At 43.6% G+C, this 20,209-nt stretch overlaps 2 protein-coding genes and 1 long non-coding RNA gene across 4 annotated transcripts; 2 read left to right on the forward strand and 1 right to left on the reverse strand.

The window, feature by feature from the left end:
- Positions 1–1,521: 1,521 nt before the first annotated feature.
- On the reverse strand, positions 1,522–5,192 carry LOC146179563 (uncharacterized). Its single transcript, XR_014700737.1, has 3 exons — positions 4,838–5,192; positions 4,595–4,755; positions 1,522–3,078 (listed from the first exon to the last, which is right to left on the reverse strand). It is a non-coding gene; the product is annotated as an uncharacterized LOC146179563 (long non-coding RNA).
- A 447-nt stretch (positions 5,193–5,639) lies between these two features.
- LOC146179564 (uncharacterized) lies at positions 5,640–10,444 on the forward strand. Its single transcript, XM_084579218.1, has 6 exons — positions 5,640–5,813; positions 6,591–6,699; positions 7,314–7,424; positions 7,494–7,551; positions 7,948–8,094; positions 10,307–10,444. The coding sequence occupies exons 1-6, from the start codon at positions 5,791–5,793 to the stop codon at positions 10,381–10,383; spliced, it is 525 nt and encodes a 174-aa protein (XP_084435344.1). The 5' UTR covers positions 5,640–5,790; the 3' UTR covers positions 10,384–10,444.
- Positions 10,445–13,894: 3,450 nt separating this feature from the next.
- LOC146179565 (uncharacterized) lies at positions 13,895–15,845 on the forward strand. 2 transcript variants are annotated; one of them, XR_014700738.1, is made up of 3 exons: positions 13,895–14,018; positions 14,114–15,281; positions 15,516–15,845. XR_014700738.1 is itself a non-coding variant. In XM_084579217.1 (2 exons), the coding sequence occupies exon 2, from the start codon at positions 14,137–14,139 to the stop codon at positions 14,998–15,000; it is 864 nt and encodes a 287-aa protein (XP_084435343.1). In that variant the 5' UTR covers positions 13,895–14,018; positions 14,114–14,136; the 3' UTR covers positions 15,001–15,845. The 2 variants fall into 2 exon arrangements, 1 of the variants encoding a protein (XP_084435343.1); XM_084579217.1 differs by having other exon boundaries at positions 14,114–15,845.
- Positions 15,846–20,209: the final 4,364 nt, after the last annotated feature.

Here is a 20,209-nt window from a genome sequence, read left to right on the forward strand (position 1 = left end):
TGATATCTTGGATTTCTCCAGTATCCCGAGAACATGCAAACGCACCAAAGGTTGAGTCATTACACACAGAGGTTGGGTGGGGTGGTATGGGAAGTCGTAGCGTGATAGCATTTGTAATTAATGGCAGCGGAGTGTACGTGAAAAACTGCTGTTCAGCTGCTCATCATCAGTGGGTGGCAATGGTGTTGTGCAAGTAGTCGTAAATACACACAAAGTGGTTCGTGTGACAATTATGTAGATATTGGGCAGGCACGTGACATTCTGAAGTAACAGCACAAAACGTGGATGGGAGCACAAGACGAGAAGACGACACAATGTCTCATCGTCTTCTCGTCTTGTGCTCCCGTCCACATTTTGCGCTGTTACCTCAGGATGGAAAACCAACAAGCCCAACCTGCTATTCTGGCTAACATGCCATTGTTTGAGGTGCATTGTGGCAGCCAAGGTTTATCCCAAGCACCTGCACTTCTATGTACATGTTAAAGAGTACTGGGAGTGGTGCTCATATGGGTGTGTACCATTTTCCTGGCTCGGGCAATCAGATTGCAGGCGGGCTAGCACACACAGCCCAAAGCACATGTAGTAGAAGTTTGGACTGTCGAACCGCGAAGTCTTCAGTTCAATTCCTTCCCTTATATTTTTCAATTTGTATGAGTATCATACAGTCTGTGCTTGTATATGGTTAAATTGCGAGGGTGTACATATCACCTGCGCTCCTGACCAACCTCACTCTGCATAAGTATTCACCAAGCAGTTTTCGTTCCATCAAAAGGCTTTCACAATATTCAGCGACACAAGCAGCTACTCAGACAGCATCAGTGTAGCATTCTTGGAGCTTCGCAAATCTGTGGATACATTGTTTACTAGCAAAACATGCACGGTATGTAGATATGTGTACTAGGACGCATAAGATGCCGTGACAATGTGGACTGCCCTTACGTCTACAGCTGCCCTTTAATCCTGTTACATTCTAGCCTGCAGTGAATTCAGCAGCAAGGTTTCACAATTAAATCATCCCAACTTTATATTTCTAGACTTGAACCCAGCACCGACAAAGTTCATTGTATTACCAGCATTTTGGTGGCATATTCAACCAGCAGGCCAATTAACTCAACGTCATGCAGGTTCTAGTGCAGATGTTTTCATGCAAACTACGGGTATCATCAACGAAGGAGGCTTTACTATACATACCTTTTCAGCACGCTGTTTTATGACTGGTTAAAGTCTGGTACATTTCAAAGTATAAGGCACATATTATTGTATGCATGTCTACAGATTGCAGATTATGCTGGCTTGCTTCTGAATGAGACTGCAAAATGCTGAAAATAGTGGCCACCTTTCAAAGCAGCTTTTGCAGAAAACGGTTTGATTTTTCTATTCCCCATGAGCCACTATTTTTCGAGGCCGTGTAAAGGTGAACGCGGCAACTAGAAAATCTAGGTTTGTCAGTGCCACAAGGACCACCACTTTGTAGTACATTTGGGCATTATCTAATGTTACCAAATGAGTGTTAGAGACATGTTGCTTTCAAAATAATTTATTGGTTAGCCGCAGGTTCATCAGCACATACAAAATTTTTAGGCTAGAAGGAAGTTGACCTAGAGCAAGACATCTTTTATTCACGCTTCTTTGCTGTCTTCCTCTCTCCTAAATATACAAATGTGTATATACAGCTTCACAATCATGATGTGTTGAGGTCAGTGCTAAATAAAAAAAAAATGCATCCAACAAAGGTATAGTTAGAGATTGAGTACACAAAATTCATTCTAAGTGAGCCTATATATGTCTTGTAGATTCCAATGGAAGGCAAGTATAGCAGGGGGCAGCAGAAACTCAGGCAGGCAGATAAAAAGTTTGCGGGGATCAGATGGATGCAGCTGACAGAGGATCGGGTTATTTGGATAGATATGGGAGAGACATCTATACAAGCAGGTATATACACAACTGCACAATTATGATGCATTTGCGGTCAGTGCTAAAAAAAATTCCACCCATCAACGGTATAGGTGGGGAGTGAGCACACAAAATTCATTCTAAGTGAGCCTATATATGTCTTGTAGATTCCAGGGGAAGGCAAGCGTAGCAGGGGGCGGCAGAAATTCAGGCAGACAGATGAGATTAGGAAGTCTGCGGGGATCATATGGATGCAGCTGATGTATCTGCGGTCAGTTCCAAAAGAAGAAAAATTCTACCCATCAAAGGTAAAGGAAGGGAGTGAGTACACAAAATTCATTCTAAGTGAGCCTATATATGTCTTTTAGATTCCAAGGGAAGGCAAGTTTAGCAGGGGGCGGCAGAAACTTGGGCAAGCAGATGAAATTAGGAAGTTTGCGAGAATCATGCACCTGGCACAGGATCGGGTTATTCGGATGGATATGGGAGAAGCATTTGCCCAGCAGTGGGTGCAGTCAGGCTAGTGATATCAACAAGACTAACAACTGGATGAGTTGGTACTGATTCATCTTAAAACCAGCCAGAAGACGAAACACGTGAGAGGAGCACAAGACAAAGTTTGACTAACAACTGAAATGTTACTGAAGGAAAGAGGCAAAAGAAGATTCGCACAGAAATGCACGTGCACGAAAAACCCCCAAAGCAGTGAAAGCGTGGAAAGCAGAAAGGGTCTAAAAAATCAAAATCTAAAAAAAAAGCAAATTCCTTATGGTCAAGAACCACTCGTTACAAAAGGGAAGCCACAGATCCAAGTCCAAAGGCACACTATACTGCAAAGGCTAAGGACGTGTGTGTGGCTAAGAAATCGGTCAACAGTCTTTTGGGGCCTTTTTTACATGTGCATCTCTGTGCAAGTCTTCTTTTGCCTCTATCCTTTAGTAAAATTCCAGTTATTAGTCCAGCTGTCCTGCAATTCTCTCTTCTCATATTTTCCGGCTTGTTTCAGAATGAATAAGGTGATGACTCTACAAACATTGCACAAACTGGAAACCAGTGTAACTGTCAGATGGAAACCTTTCCCTTATTTGGCTTGCATTACAAATAGGGAGGACTTTACTGTGATGTCTGCCGAGGCATCCCCAAAGCCAGTGCGCAAGCTGGCTGTAGCAGATGTAGTGGTGCCTCCTGTTGACAAGAGAAAAAGCAATATTCACTTTTCAGCATAGCAAAATGAAAATATGATTTAGGTCTTTTACAAATTTGAAAGTTATTCATGCATCTGTACAATTAATTCCCATCTAACAGAAGCTGTACAGTGTAACTTTCACTGTCAATTTATTCTCCCTGGAAGTATGGCAAACTTTGAATTCTGCTGCAGGTGATTGAGAGAGAATGAGACCCACCCAATATTAGAACTCCAGTGCAATCACAATTTGCTACTGCAGCAAAATAATGCCTGAAGGCAATGCAGCTTTTGACTGAAAAAACCTGGTAGTCGTCTTACACCCTCTATACTAGTGTTGTGGCCGATGTCAATGTCCACGCTGATATCATCCGCATAGCACGAAGATGTTAAGTATGCGACTTATGCATTAAGCAGCTCTGTGCATGGAGTCATTCTATTCGAAGGAGCCATAAACTACAAGTGCACTTCTGTCAACAGCTCTCCGTTGTTTTCCCACAACACGGCACGTGCCAAACTTTCTGCAAGTGCCGCAAAACTACTGTATAACTTCATTTGCTAACTGTAAAATTTCCAACACTTACTCAAACTGTGGAAGTTTCGGTGTACTGGCTTTTGGGAGAACGTCTTTCTTTTTTTTTTTTTTTTTGGTTGTTACATTTCAGCACATGTAAAATGTCAGTGTCAAAGCATTTTGGAGAGGTTTACTGTGTGCAGGTGTTGATGATGGTATCAGTGAAGTCAATTTTTTTAATTATATTTGCACACTATACAACACTCACCTAATGCAAGTGGGTAAAAAAAAAAACTAGCAAATAAAACTTTGAGTGCTGGTATGGTGATTGTTCTGGCAGCAAGTGGGGACAGGCTATAACAAGAGTTGTCGGGCTAGTTAGTGATCGTCTGCAGAAGCCAGTCCTGCTCTGTGTGTTTTTCTTTTCTGTGTTGTTTTTTAGTGCATTTTCCCACAGCTTCCGCAGGAGACAGGCTACTAGCACAGAGTCCTCCGAAATGAGATTGCTTTTGTACTTATTTACTGCATTTCTTGTGGCATTCCTTATGTATTTATGTTTTGAAGTGCTGCACTTGCTGAAGGTCATAACTGGCTAATAAAACAAGCAAATTTGTCCGGACAGCGTCCCCCCCCCCTCGTTACTTCACATCAATGTGCATGCCCTTTCCATTTAGCAAGTTCACACTATCAGATGATGCGTGTTTTCTCATTTACTCGTGCATGGAATTAAGCAAACCAGTAATTTGCATGGTGAAACGTCATGCTCATGCGCTTCTACGAAAACAAGAAAAATATGAAAACCAGCGATGTGTTCGCGCTAACGTGGCGCAATATCAACACTGTAGACAGTGTAGATGATCGCAGGTAAGTAACGTTAAAGGGGAAGCTTTATTTTATTAACACTGCCTTCCGCAATAGATTTCATTACAGCATTTCTTGCTCGAGAAAATGAAAAACAGGTGCCGCTTGTTCAAGTTATGTCGCCTTTCGCTCAAGGTTCTTACCTTGTGTTCTCGACTAGCAGTCCATGATCAAGAAGCATTTGGAGTAAATGCGGATGATCTGTAACACCCAGACGGCTGCTTCAGCTACGTAGTCGCCGCCGGGATCTCGCCAGATGCTCTCAAGAGCAGTCGGCATCGGCACGCACCGCCCGCAGCTGCACCTGTTCGAAAGCTTCGGTTAGCGATTGCGCACTCTCGCAACGGTCAAACGTAGGCTAGGCTGCAAGACTCGGACATACATACCAATGCGTAGTTCCGAAACGGCTGGGATCGGGAGGCTGACGGTCGGGGCTTCTGCAAGCCGGAGTTGTGCCGCGGTTACCGCGGCCTCTCGACACAAGTGTTACTGTACCGGTCGCTCGCAGGGTCCATCTTCGCCGACCTGGCACCCGAAAAGTTGCGTCGGCGTAAGGCTCAAAGCCCACGATGTAACCATGTTTTAACAGTAGCGACTATATTCTAGTTCACTATAGCAGCACAGCGACGCTGGAACCCAGGAAGGAACCTAGGCGTCGGCCATATTAAAAAACCCTGTGTGAGCGTAGAGTAGGGCACAATTAGAACCTCTAAAATACACCGAGCTTGGTCAACTTTGGCTCAGCAGGCTCCGGCAACGGGAGCTTCTCATTGGCTTAGCGCTATGATGTACTCTGTTGAGTTGAGGAGGACGCGCGCTAGGAAACCGAAATTCTGTTTTTGTCGCTATTAAATCAACGCGGGCGATGAAACGAATCGAGGTATATTATATGATGCAGGACAAGGATTCCATTTAACTAAGCCATGCAAAATTTCCGGAAAACGTTTCACGACCCCTTTAATACAAAGATTCTTTGCCACACTGAGTAGGTTTCGCCGCTGAGCCGCAAGGTGGCGACTCTGCTCGATCTCGAGGCCAATAGATGAAATAAATGTTTATTCTCTCTCTCTCTCTCTCTATCGCATAAACAAAACAAACAAAAGTGCGCCTCTCTCTCTCCCTTTCTCTCAATGCTTTCTTTTTCCTACAAACAAACAAAAATGTATAGAGAACCGAAAGTCAGCACTAGCCAATCCAAAGCCAAATGGGCGCAATAACGCATGGATTTGTTTTGCTCTGAGTGGTGGAGTTGGTGGCAACGATTTTGTTCATGCTTCTGCATTAGCTGTGCAACATTTTGATCTTTCGTGTTGCCGAAACCATCACAAGAGCATCCTTGATGCCTTCTGCAGCAACCAAAAAGTTAGTCCGGCGCAGCTAAACAATACCGTTTTGAACGTATCCTTCGAAACACACGCTTGACAGCAGCGCGAATGCACTGTACAACCTTTATCAATGGCGTTGTAAAGGCGATGCGGTGTAGTAAATTGCTTAAAATGACAGTTTTATGCTATTGCGCATCCGGTGAAAGTGCTTATTGATCCTTAGTCATGATCTCTTAACGGTTTGCGATCGCTGGCTCTTAACGGTGGTCTCATGCATGCAGAAATTTCATTTGTTAACAGTGAGCCGTGCACTCTATCTACTGCTGGCGCTTGGAAAGCAGTAATTATTGGGAAAGGCTTTGTGTGCGCCTGAATACTTATGCTGTTTTGTTCTTTTTTTTTAACTGTTTCTCGTATGTTTGCGCACGTATTCGGCGAAGTTCCCATCTTGATATCGCCAGTAAGCATATGAAAGAACTTAAACCAGCGCTTTCGTTTGCTTACTGTTGGTGCTTGTAAACATATTTGGCAGTACGACTGACCAAGGCTGCCGCCGAGACACAAGAACTCTCAGGCCTCACCTAAGGTGACCAGACACGCCTGGAGCTCCCTCCGCTCTGGACTTAACTGGTCTCTCTGTTCACGGCCAGTCTACGTCGAGACTGGCCGTGCTCTGTTGGACGAAATAAAGTTCTTTCCCCCTATCGTAAACATCTTGCTCAATGCATTCATATGTTGTTGATCATACTGCAGTAGGGTTTTTGCAGTATTTGACTCACGATTTTTTTTTTTTTTTTTTGTTATGTTATGTTAGATACCAAGTTCCCGACAGCTTCGCTGCTGTGACAAATGGCGTTGCACTTCCAGCAGAGGAAGTGTCCGCTGACGAGCATCGGGTGTGGCTTATTCAGGCACCAAATGACGTAAGTGTGTATATATTGGAGTAACTCAATTGTGCTGTTTTGGAAGCAGCGTACCTTAGAGAACAGAGCCTACCACAATCTTCTGAATGCCTTTGTCTTTCCAAAATTAATAGTGCTGCCCCTTGGCAGGAAACTTCTTTTCCTGCATGCTTACAAGCTGTTTGCTATCATTGACTTGCATCTCTTTGTGATGCTTACAATGTAGCACTAGTGACTGCATATAGTATGGAGGATAAACTATATATGCTAATTGTAAATCTTTATAGCAAAGGTTACAAGCATGTTACAAAGGTTACAAGCATAACCTACCAGTTTAGCACGTAAGTATAAGTACGGCTCAGGTTGTGGTCGAGTCAACTGACTTAAATAGAGAACTGAAGGAAGTGCATTAAACAGGTCTTATGCATTAGAATTCTAGTTTGCGTTGCTATTTTAAGGACCTGCTATTAGTTTATAAAATTCCATTTTCACAAAATAATTTTACGTGTGGCATTATTTTATGTTCCTGTTATATCTAATGTTGGTTAAGGTTTAGTCATTCTATTGCCAGCGACATGCATATGCTTACAACATAGGTAAATCTGATGTTCTATGTTCCCCTTGTTTTGAAACAGGTCAATATCTCAAACTTGGATGGAGTGAAGATTTCTCTTAGAGGTGGTGACCAAGCTTCAGTGCAAATTGGAGAGAACACATATGAATTTAAAAAAGCAGAAAATCACAAGGTGAGCCAAGTTCTTCCTCATTTCCCAAAATATGAGTCATGAAAACTGATGTTTCCTTTGCATTCTCAGGAAACCCAGAAGCTCAGCATCTTGGTGCAAGATGAGATGAGTGAGCAGATGACGCTTGGTAAGATCGAGCTGCCTAAATTTTACTGTTGATGCTCCTTTGTCACATTTTATTTTTGTGAAAAAGTGAGGAACTTTAAACCATAGCCATGAAATGCCACCTTCATAGCTGCATTTTAAACCTACCCTTTCAAGCTCAGTAACAGCGCGACGTAGCAGTTAGGCCACCTCAGCGGATAGAAAAAAAGGGCAGCCTCCACCTTGTTGTGATTACTTTTTCATTTTAATGTCATAGGCTCTATATTCTGTTCACTAATGTATGATATGTCAACAAGTTTGCAAGAATTGCATGTGCATTTTCATCTCAGGAACGTGTAACTAGTATACTAGTTGCATGTTCATTACTTGTGTTCCGACCGTGACCCTGTGAGTAAATTCCTTTTTATCATGTTTGCAGTTGGAGGCACGTTTGTTGGCATGGCCACACTGACAAAAAAGATGGCACCTCCACTACAGTTGCCAGCTCCAGGTTCCCCAAAGAGACCACACCTGGATTATTCGGCACACGAATCAGCCCGGCAGCGTTTTGTGCCATTTGGCTCAGGTTTGAAATAGATTTATGTTATAAGCATCCGTGTGGAACCAAATTACCCCGCAGCAATATTCTTAACGATGGTTTGCTCTCTTCTGGAGCTGTTAAAACCTCTCTAAACGTGAGCGATTCAGCGATTGTTGAAGCAAGAGGTGATGATTCGGAAGATGATGAAATGTATTTACAGTATTTGCACAAATACAAGAATGAACTGCAAGTTACAAATGTAACGTCACACACACAAAAAAACAACTGAAACTTAAAACAATCTCACACAGAGAAACTGCCTACAAAACCTTACTTATCGACTGAGTGTCTCAGTTAAAGCCGAGGCACTTGTAGACTTACGTGCTAAGCACGGAGCCTCAACATAGACTGACTGCTCTTTGGTTACCTTCATCTTTTAAGTCATTGGTAGAGAAAGAGGTAGGGGCGCTCATTTTCGGTGGCCTCCCACTAGTGTCAGGTAACCAATCAAAAAAGGTCAAGCAGGACGAGCACTGCCCTGTGAGTTGAGCTCAGCCTCGGACCCAGCGCCCTGCTGACAAAATGAAGCCATCCAAAATAAATGAAATCGTTACTCTTTCTGGTGAGAGAGCCCGCGCCCTCTCCCTTCAGGATTAAGGGTCTCCTTCCCACTTTCATTCCCGACGTTGTCGCCCTTTCCACACTTCCGTGTCCCATGAAATACCTCAAACTTGTTTCATCCTGCTCGCCACCGGGTCTTAAAAACAAAAGGGGAAACCAGACACGGGCAGACAAAAGGGCTGCGTTGGGAAGTCGTTTTCGTTTTTCTGTTGTGCAGGTGGAAGACCTATCTGTGACAAATGGCTCAGGCGGGCGCTGTCGTTTCCCATTTACAAATGTGCAGTGGCACACTCATGTCTCATTTTTTGGTTGCCATTTTGAAAGGAAAAATATTCAGTTCCCCACCCCACGCTAGGACAGGTGAAGAATATCCGGGTGGAAACATGATTGCTTTATCCCCCTTCACAAAAGTGACAAATTTAGCATTCCGCAGCCATCAATAAAGTGATCGCCTGATTGTCGTTTCAGGAATTCGCTGCTGAGAAAAAGAAAAGACTCAGCCCTATCTCCAGCACAGGCAACACTCGAATAATGCCCGCAACAAGACACGGATGCTTCCTCAATTATGGGGCGTATTTCATGACAAAAGTAGCAGAATTCGCGACCTGGAACCAGTAATAGGGGTGTGTTGTCTAAGCATAATCTTTAGCTAAGCTTTATGGTAGCAAGGTTCAGGAGTACCAAACTTCCTCTGTTCTGCACATTGTTGTATTATAGCCACAGACAAATGTCATTATAGATGCAAGAAAACTTCCTCATTAAGAAAGTTATTGTAATGCCAAAAGCTCTCTTCTAAGTAATGTAAATTGTACAGAGGCACCTTAACAGTTTTATGAAGTGGTCATTGTGTAGGTATATAAAAGATACACTGTAGTGAATGTGGTTCTTAATGATGAGCGTGTTCTCCTAACAATGTACTGGCTCCATTCTTGCATTCGTCTTTCTTTGCTGATTGATGTCAGACTACTTGTTGGCCGTGTGCTATTAATTAATATGAAATGATATGCTAAGAAGAGAAGTTCAGACTAGGAAGGGAGAACGTGATCTTATTGGGCCAGTTTATTTTTGCTTTAATGGCATGAAGGCCACTTTTTGGAATTACTCTCTCTACAAGAGAAAGAAAGATCTTGCACGTGTGATTCCAAGATCTTGCTGGTGTGCCCTTTGCATTAAATAGAGTCTGGCTTGGCCTCCACTATACTTTGAACATACAGTTCCAAAGTAAATATGCATCTTGGTATTAAGTGCTACATTTCTTGAGGTCATTTGAAATAGAATAATTATGCTTCCTTTATTGTATTCATTATCATATTGTAGACCGTTTTTACTAATGAATGGTTTGGTTATATAAGCTGCAAGAGAAGAAATGCTATCAGAAAACTTGTCCTGTTTATTGGAAATGCCTTGCAAATGTGTCATAATAATGGCATGTTATTTGGTCTACAGCTCTGGTTGCAAAAAGAAGAGAACAACATTTCCATTCTCTGCTTTTTCTTCAAGAGGTGTGTTAAAGGCATGGAATGGCATTCAGTAATCATGGTCATTTGCTTGTTCAGTACCAACTGGCTGTGTATATGCTGAAAATATGCTTTGCAGTGTTGAACTGAGTGTAGTCATTCGTTTTCTATAACTTTAGATGGTGTGATGACCATGAGTAGAAAGCACAAGAACAAGACAGAAAAGGAACAAAAAGCCAAGCGGTCCAAAAGATGACCCACTTTTGTACGGAGTTATTTCTTTCAATGCGGCTAAATAAATGGCATTGTGCACTCAAGTGTGAACTTGACGGAGGTAACGCTGAAGCATGCCAATAATTATATCGGCATGTGCTTAAGCATTTCACGTTACTTATGCAGTTAAGCATGACATGCCGTTGGTGGTTGAATGATCACGGCATTTGACTGCTGAGAATGGGGGGCCCGAATATGGGTGGAAGCAAAATTCAGAAATGGTTGTGCGGAGCGATGGCAGTGGATGGTAATAAACCGGTGGTGGTCACAATTATTTTGGAGCAATCCACCCCAGCTCCTCTCCTTTTCTTCCGCCTCCTTCATCGTGGTGAGTTCTTGGTCTCTGCGAGTGAGACAGTTTTCACACACCTTTATTTTCTTCATAACCACTACTATCATTTCATTATTTAGATGCTCATGCCATTTCTATAGCACTGTGTCCTGACAAACCCGTGGGTGTCTGTCTCATTGGCACCATGCCTTTTCAGCAGACATCTACAAACTATATGTGATGTAAGTTGATGATGCATGGCATGGCATAGCATTTATTGTTGCAGTGTGCCACAGTTTGTGAGTGTCTCAAATGTTTTGGTCCAGGTGTCTGTATCGGAGACTGAATTGCAAAACAGGGAAAATAACTGCTATGTAGACGTAATTCGTTACAAACTGTGAGACTTGTGAAGGATGGGTGCACATGATATCAGTATGTGTGCTCCCACACTCTCCCTTTTTTGAACTCGACTCATTTAAATGAAACTGCCGCTGTTCTTTTTGCTCATCGAGGCTTGCTGACTTGCTACAATATTAGTCATTCTATATCATAATTATATAGTCTATGAAGTCAACCGCCCCTTGTGGTGGTGCAGTGGTTAAGATGCCCAAGTACTGTGCTGGAATACCCGGGTTCGATCCCGACCGCCGCCGGTTCCATTTTGATGGAGGTGAAGCGGAGTGGCACCCATGTGCTGTATGATGTCGGTGCACGTTAAAGAGCCCCAGGTGGTCGAAATTTCCGGAGTCCTCCACTATGGTGCCTCCCATAACCTGAGTCGATTTGGGACGTTAAACCTTACAGACCAAACCAAACATCCATGAAGCCAACCTTCAGTTTTGAAGCAATTGTTTTACTTTGCTATTAGTAAGTGCGAATTTTGGCATAGGCCTGTAGGTTGTGCTGCATGGCTTATCTCACTGAGCATGGACAATTGCTTGATATTAAATGACTTTGATGATGTCATTGTTTGGCTTTCAATTTTTTAATGTTACTAATAGTAATGAGTGCAAGATGATGTTTTATTTTTAGTGATGCAGACTTCGAGAAATGAGCCATAACTTCTGCCTGCTGCCAGGACACTTTCATACTATTCTATATGCAATGAGAATGTTTGCAGTGTGATGGCTGCTACTTGTTGTGCATCAACATTACTTGGTAAAGATTTGGTTCCATTTTTTACCTGAAAAAAAAGCCTGCCTCCCTCCTATCTTTCCATGCGGCACTGCTGGGAAGCCCATAGAAGCTGTGTTATCGGGCTCTTTTTGTAAATAGTGGCAATAGCATTTCATTCAAAATAAGTATGCCTGCATGCTCATCCTAAGTATGCAACCTTGAGCTAAAGCTAATGACACATAAAAATGTTGCAAGCACAGATACTTGTCATTCGGTGCCCTGCTCATATGCTAAAACACTTCTGGGCTGTTACGACTGCATCTCTGCCAGAGATGCTAGCTTGCTCTTGGATATTTCTCTTGAATGATATCCACAAGAAGTTTTACTGCTTTTCTGTGCTCGTTGGATGCCTGTATGTGTCAATATTTTAGAGCTGTTTTTTGCAGCGACATGCGAGCCTTGGTCATTGAATGATTTCTTTTGTAGCTACTGAAAACATATTAGTCCCTTTGATTTGAAGCATTTTGTACACTCAGTACATTTGGCATTGTTGTCCTTAATGATATTTGCGTACCTTTGAAGATTGCCGTTACAAAAAAATGCTTGAGTTTGCAACTTTTCTTTTGATCATAATTTCGCATTTACTCTTTCAGTGTCTGTCATTTGCAATATTCATGACAACCGCACATTTTTACTTTATAGCATTTTTATATAAAAATGTACGGGAAATAACAGGCTCTCTCAGTTCTCAGATTTTCAAAAACTAGATTTTCCTCGCAGGCATTTTTTCATTTTGTAGTTCAAGTATTGGCTAGCAAGAGCACCCTAATTATTTGCAGTTTTGAACCACATATACCCGACAGACATGTTTAAATTGAGCTTTGAAAGCACCAAAACTTATTGCTTTCAAGTGGGAATAAAGACAAGACCATCATTATATCATAGGATATATCAAACTTTTCCTTATGACGGCGCAGCTCTGGCCCTGCGGGTAGGGCGTTTGGCTGCTGAACCCATGGATGCACTTCAATCCTGACTGCAGCGGCTGCTTTTCCATGGAGGCTGGAAAAAAACAACAAAAACAACAAGGCACCTGTGTAATGTGCGATGTTATTGCACTTAATTGACCCCAGCTGATCGAAATTTACAGAGCCCTCCACTACAGTACCCCCTTAGCCTGAGTCACTTGGGGCATTAATCTAATGTAAACGAAACCAAACTTGCCCTTATGATTTCCCTAGTTAACCTGGTCATCGTTTTTCAGTCCAGGCAAACCACAAGGCCATTCACCCATCTCCGGCTTGCACCACGACCCACCTCCACTCGTCCAAAAATTGGGACTGGAGTCTTCGAACAAGCCTCACCGCGTCATGTTCATATACAAACCTGGATAATTTTGGAAAGCAACTGAATCGTAGCTTGCAATTGAGCTTACCCGCCATGTAAAGCCCTCGCCTGAGGCCTCTTTACGTATCTAGAAAAGCAATAAAAACGTGCAATTTCTGCATCTAAAGGCACACGAACACAAGAATTTCTTGTGTTTGTGTGCCTTTTCGAGCCTTTTACTTTAGATGTAGAAATTGCACGTTTTTGTTGCTACAGGACTCAGCGCAGCTCACAACTGCTTTATTGGAAGGTAAAACAGCAAATATATGGACGCAGCGCACACAAGGAACATCTTCACGAATCACGGTTGATATAATAACATCCGACCGAAAATGTTCTCGGCCTTATGAAGAGACAGCGAAGTATCACCATGCACATGCTGGCTTTTCGTTCAAAAAAAAAAAAAAAAAATTGCCTCAGTTAATTCCCTACCTTTGGTGTCTTATTTTAGAGAGAGGGAAACGCATTTAATGAAATAAAAGCGGAGAAGTCGGTGTCTTTCTTTACTTCTCGAGGTAACCACACTTGGACAAACCAATTTACCAAACAAACCGCCACGCGGTGGTAGCAGTGGCAGTGGTAGTGGCGCAGCCGGCACATTAAAGCCAGCAGGCAAGCATCAAATTAATATTACGTTTTTACTTTTTCATTTGCTATTTTCAGTTGTTTTTTTTTTTTGCTCAACACGAGTCAGTTTTTTAGATCACCTGTTAAAAAAGTTTGTCCACAAGCATCATCATTATTATCATCGGCCTTTTGTTCGACTCGTGCGTTGCAGAAACGTTCAGTTGGTGCGGTCACTGCTGTCCGCCAGCGAAATTATCTGCGAAAAGTGGTTCAATCGGGTACGCTACTCTTGCAAAAGAGATAGGTTACTGTGTAGAGTAAAATCGCAAAGCCACAATAATGTCTGTGGACGCGTTTCCTCTTTTCCCCGTAGCCCTCCAGGCCGAGTTGGACGACATGGACGCCGGGCCAATTCTTCGAGACATCATGCTGGGTCACTACGCGGGTGGCGGAGATGACAGCATCTTGTCCGACATCGCAGTCAGCGAGCTGATAGCGTCCTCCGGAACCTGCGATACCGGCGATGACGGTGTACAAGCTGTCCTGTCCAAGTCGTCGCCTGCAGTCACTCGGCAGCAGGCGGTGTCGACCAGGTTGAAATCCGGTCGCCAATCTAGGCCTAACTACACCATTCTCGCTGGTAAGTCTCGCTCCCGTGCCAAAGGCGAGTCCCTTTCCAGTTCTGATGAAGTCCACATTGATGACGATGAAGACGCCGGTTCGCCGGGTGAGCTGGAAGAGGACTTGCTTGAAGCGTTGAAGACCCGCGGAAGCTGCATGAGCAAGAACGCCATTGCAGCGCGAGAGAACAGAATTAAGAAAAAACTTTATCTAAAAAAGCTAGAACGCAGCGTCCGTGCCCTGTCGACAGAGAACGCTACTCTGAAGAGGCGGTCTATTGAGATGAACAGAGAGATCGAAGAGTTGAGCGATGAAGTGCAGTACTTGAGAAGTGTACTCTGCAACGTCGATGAAATATCGACGCTGGTTCGTAACATTCGGTCGGTTAGGCCTAGTTTGGCGACCTCGCTCGCGGATGGCCTCGTGGATAGCGCCCCCGCAAAGCGCCGGAAGATAGAGGATCATGACTACGTTTCCACCAGCGGCAAGAGGAGGCCGCCCGTTGAGAAGGCGGGAGGTGTGTGCATTCACGTCGCGGATGGAGCAGTGTCCTTGGAATTCTGTCACCGCTGCGCTGGGAAGTCCAGGAAACTTGTGGATGAAGAGCAGCAGTGCCGTGAAGTCAGCAGCGTCGGTTGAACCGGTTTCGGGCCGCACATGACCTTGACAAGTGTGAACTTGCGATCAGAGACGAGACGATGGTCGGTAGAGCGTGTCTCCATTATCCCTGTGTAGTTGACTTCGAGTGAGAACCCATGCCTGTGCTGGACAGACGCTTTTTTTGCTTTTCACGGATTTTCTCGTTTCAGGTGACCATCGCGGGCGAGACGAATGCCAAATGCAGCGGTGGGCTGTGATCGTGCTCTGCACGACGACGAGTGGGCGACAACATGGTCACAGTGCGCACACCATTAACGATGGTTGGTATCCGTTACGCACCACAGCTGTACTGACACAACACTTAGCAGAACGTCAGGTCGCAGTTGCTTGAATATTTTTTGTATTGTGCAAAGCAGCATTATTTGTATGTATTCTAACTGCGGTAATAGCATTGTTATGTGTATCTGTTGAATAATCAACATTAGCCAGGGCAACATGAAACTGTCGCGCTGAGTTCGAAGAACCAGTTATTGGAGAAGCTTTTTGCTTTATAGCGTCCACTGCGGTCTTGGTGCTGACCTGGGGATCACTACCTGCAAGTAAGGATGGTAGGTCTGGTAAACAAGTGACATCTCTCGAGTGTTTTGATTACATTATCTCTAATAGTTATCTATTGCTAGTCTATGTAGGATATGTCTTGTTTCTGTAGCCCTTTTGTAAACATGAATTGTGTGTATACCTATGATGAATCACCAGGGCACGTTTCAAAGCTTTGTAAATACTTGTTGTGTAACGGTTACGTTGTCGCATGTGTGAGTTGTAAATAATGAATGATTGGGTCTATATAGCTAGGTGTTGAATAAATGATTTTGGGCTGCAACTCTCATCTGTGTAGCTTTGTTTGAGTTTCTCGGTGTGGAATTATAGCTGAGGAATTATCAGCCCCTCCACCAACCACTATAGTATTGTGGGGGGGAGTCTTTTTGCGCTGTGAAGATTCCGTGACTTTAACCAGAGCCTTTGAAATGCCATTTGCTTCAAACTGCAAAAAGAATAATAGAATGTTGTAAACAAAAGGACTTGTTGATGCTGAAGCTCCTCTCTTGAAAGGGGAGAAGGGGGGGGGGGGGGGGGGGGGGGGCATTTAGTTCAAAATTGTGGTCTAATTGCTAGTCACCCGAGGTTTGGACCAGTTTTAATAGTGCACATAAAATTGCTAGTCAAGTCTAGCTTTTAAATGTGTGAAAGAGTTGTATCAATGACCTCTGGTCATTTGACCATAATGGGGGTGTAACTCCAGGGGCCGCCATGATTGTTTAAATAAAAGGCACACGTATCTGTCATGTGGTGGTTAGGTGTCCGTGGACACATTAACTGCGCAATAAGGGAGGGAGATTTGCCTTAGTGGAGGGCTCGGAATAATTTCAACCACCTCGGGATCTTTAACGTCCATTGACATTGCACAGCACATGGGCACCTTTGTGTGGGCCGCCGTGGTCAGGATAGAACCGGGGTACTCAGATTCAGTAGCCAAGCTTCTTAACCATTGAACAGCTTATACTTGCATTTCAACGCCTATCTGCCATGGCTGCAGTTTTTGTTTTGGAATTGTTCGGTGTAATTGTGGAATGCTCTGAATGGACACTAGCTAAATGCTTATTAATTTCATAGTGTTCAAGCCTGAATGTGCTGCAGAAAGGAGTAAGGTTTGAAAATTCAGTATGAAGGTGGGAACACTGGAGTACTTTTATAGGAATGCTTTATTTGTGGTGATAAAAAAAGTGATTTTGTTTGTTGCAAGATTTTGGCGAAATGGTCTTTCTAATATCCTGATATGCACTGGTATGTTAAAGGGCCCTTGAAAAGCTATTTACTAAAATTATAAAATGTGCACTGTCGATTGCCGCTGCAGTGCGAAAATGTTTTAAGATAGCCCTATTAGCACTGCAGATGTGAGCGATGACGATGATCCTCCTCTCTCACCTCAACTTGGCCCACACCGGTGCGCAAAAAAAAGTAAACAAGCAGAGATGGCACCACACCACCATCTCGGCCACATAACTTGGGACCATTCAATGAGCGGGCACGCCCAGCAGGCCCATACGGCTTCTCATGGGAGGTTTGCATACTGGATTATGTTGCCCCCAATCGGTCGCCAAGAACACTTCTTTTGTAAATTTTACGCTCTGTGCCAAGCTTTCAAGTTTGACTTGGAATGCTCTTAAGCACCACACCTATGGATTTCTTACATTAGAATATAGCAAGTAGCATTCCATGGGCCCTTTAAAAATTGGCTAGGGGTGATGATGTGGAGGAGACTAAATGAGTTAGCCTTTTGAGATGGATAGCAGTAATTTGTGGTATGACTGAATGTGGCAATGTTTTCAGAAAAGCACAGTACGAGATCAAGTAGTTTTGCAGAACCAGTGCTTGCTAGTAGAGTAATTTGGTGCTGCGAACAGAGCTGCACAGTTTTCATTGCATTTGCGGGCTCATGATTTTAGCAAGCATCAAGTGCCAGTTTTAAATGTTTGATTCGAGTGAACTAGGCTCCAGGGAAAGGTGTCCCGGCTCCCAAGCTTGTGAATGGAATCATGAAAGGGACCATGACAAGATATGTGCTAGAGAAGTGCAGGAGCAATTGCTGTTTTATTGATCTCCACAGCACACATTTTTTAAACTAGCTTTACAGTAACGTTGAAGATGTCGGTGATCAAAAGGGATACTGCTCCTCTCAACTCGTGCTGATGCAAAAGAAAAATGGATCGCGAGTGCACCCCATTGCGGCCTGTCACTTCCATGAACTAGATGGGTCCATCTGGTGTCGGCGGCTAGGGGCAGTGAAAATGTGCGATGAGGTGTTAGCCCTAATAGATTGTGAGGAACAGTTTTAAAAAATAGTCGTAAAAACAGGTTCCACACAGAATTTCAGATACAAGTACTCGCAAAGGCCACATCTACGGATTTGTTGCATTGCAATATGGGCATAAATGTTTTCAGGTCTCCCCGAGATAAAGGGTGTTGTTTGAAGGTATGCAGAGCACATAATAGTTTTTCTAGGAAAGTACATGTGCACCAGTGCCTTGCGGGTACTGTGCGATCTCATACGTTATAGGGAAGAAGATATATGTTTCGCCACATGAGGAACTCGACAAAGAAGCAGGTGTACGCAGAAAACTCGAGACTGGGACATACCCAAACCTGTACATTGTCAACCCCACGGTATATCCAGGTGTTTGCCTGCGATTTGTGGGAAGACCCATGATGTATTGCATAATAATGGTCGTACCAAGAATTGATGTGGTCTAGGATACAACTTCAAAAACTGCAGTTTTTAACTACGGGCCATAGTTTGCAGCATGTGTATTATGCGCTGAACAGTAATTGAAATCAGTTTTCTGTATTAACTATATCTAACAAGCCATAGCACAGAATCCTTGAGCTTATAATTTGTTCTGATGATTAGTTTTATATGTATTATGTACTTTCTGCCTCAGAGGAATTGTGTGTGGCAGTTATAGCAGTCTAGTTGAGTCCTACTATAGTGTGGAGCAATGGGATGCATTTCTGGCCAGCGACGCTGTGCACGACCAGCAAGTCGGATACACTGCGCTCTGTGCCGCAAGAGCAAGTGGAGTTCTGGAATAAGGGCTCCAACCTGTGCTGAAGGCTCCATGAAAAGGAGCAACAGCTAAGAAAGAACACTCTCGGAGCAATAAAATCGTCCAGTCTTGCAAGTTTTGTCTTTGTTGTCAACCATTCAAAGTGGCACACAGCCTTCGTATATGCAGATTAGGAATTAAGCAGTGAATCTTAGTCTGCAAAGAGCCTAATAGTAGAGTAGGTCATTAGCAGAAAGATATCGTGTGGCAGAATTTCATTGTATTGGAAGAACTTTGAGCTAGAGTACCATGCCCGAATGGGCTGCCTGTTCATGCTACGGAGTTGTGTAGCTGTATAAGGTACGGAAATAGTATACCACTAGAAAAACGAGGCACTGTGTTGGCAGAAAAGACCCTTGCATGTTAAAGTGGAGAATAGGGCATGCTGGTTTGCCACTGATTTATGAAGCAGTGCACCAGGGTAATACTTGTCCCTTTTTTGTGTATTTTCCTTCTACGCTGCTTGTAATCAGAACCTTAGCAGCCTGGTTAATGAAAAGAAATCTAGAAGTATGGTATGGATTGAACAGAATATTTTATGTACACCGGTCTCGACATGCGAAAGTGCCGTTTTTGCTGAACGTAACTGTTAATGAGGTTTGATTCTCAGCGTCGTGTAGCGAAAGCGCCTCTGGCTGTGCTAGAAATGAAAAGACTAGAAAGTGAGGACAACAGTATTCAGTGGAAAGTAGCCTATTGCACTGCTGAGAAACCCTGCCGACTGGTTACTCATTGTAGCATCGGTGCCTTACAAGATAGCCTGTCTTAAGCCTCAAAACCGAATTGCAGCTTGTTGACGTGCACGTAAGTACCCAAAATACCTGTAGTGCGTTTGCCCGACGTGCCGGCGAGAACCGTGTTCATGTAGTAGCGGATTGTTGCCGCGAAATCCAGGAACTACATCATTGGCCACGCCTGATTTCACTGATTGCCAGACTTTTCATTCATTTAGTACGTTCTCCTTTTCACTCGTAATGAAGCCCTTCGTGGCCCGAGGCAACACTTACAAAAAATAGCTGAGTTTTAGTGTGCTGAAATCGATTGACACGTACGAAAGCATTGTTTAGCATGATTTTCTCCAGGGAGTTTTGCAACGCCAGAGTTTCAAAAGAAGCTTGGTACGCTGAGTTTTAATACGTGAAGCAGGCTTCAAATGCAATTTTCAACACGAAGAAATTGCGTTGTGCACTGATCACACAGCGCACGAACGTCTCGATCCGCCTCTGGAAACGCAGCGGTCGAATACTTTGCCTATTGGTTCAATGGTTCAATGAAAGGATCTATCCGGCACTTGTTCTGTGGACACCTGAAGAGCACCGTTAGGGATGGGAGAAAGGTGGGAGTGGAGGTGGAAAAAGAGAAAGAGGTAGGTGTTGCGACTATAGCAAGGAGCTAGGAAAAGAATGTACGGGCGTATTCCATAAAAAAAAAAAAAAGGTCCAAATGGGACGATCAATCTAGATTGAATTGGTTCTGCCAATCCCAAATTGTTCGTCCAATGGATCCTGCCGGTTTCTTCACTCCCAATTGGGAGTCACCAAACCAATTGGGCATCTCATTGGTTCTAATTGGTCCAAAGGGAACAT

This window comes from Amblyomma maculatum, chromosome 9 (genome assembly GCF_055883805.1).
Source record: "Amblyomma maculatum isolate TAMU_Amacu chromosome 9, ASM5588380v1, whole genome shotgun sequence".
In the NCBI taxonomy this organism is placed as follows: domain Eukaryota; kingdom Metazoa; phylum Arthropoda; class Arachnida; order Ixodida; family Ixodidae; genus Amblyomma; species Amblyomma maculatum.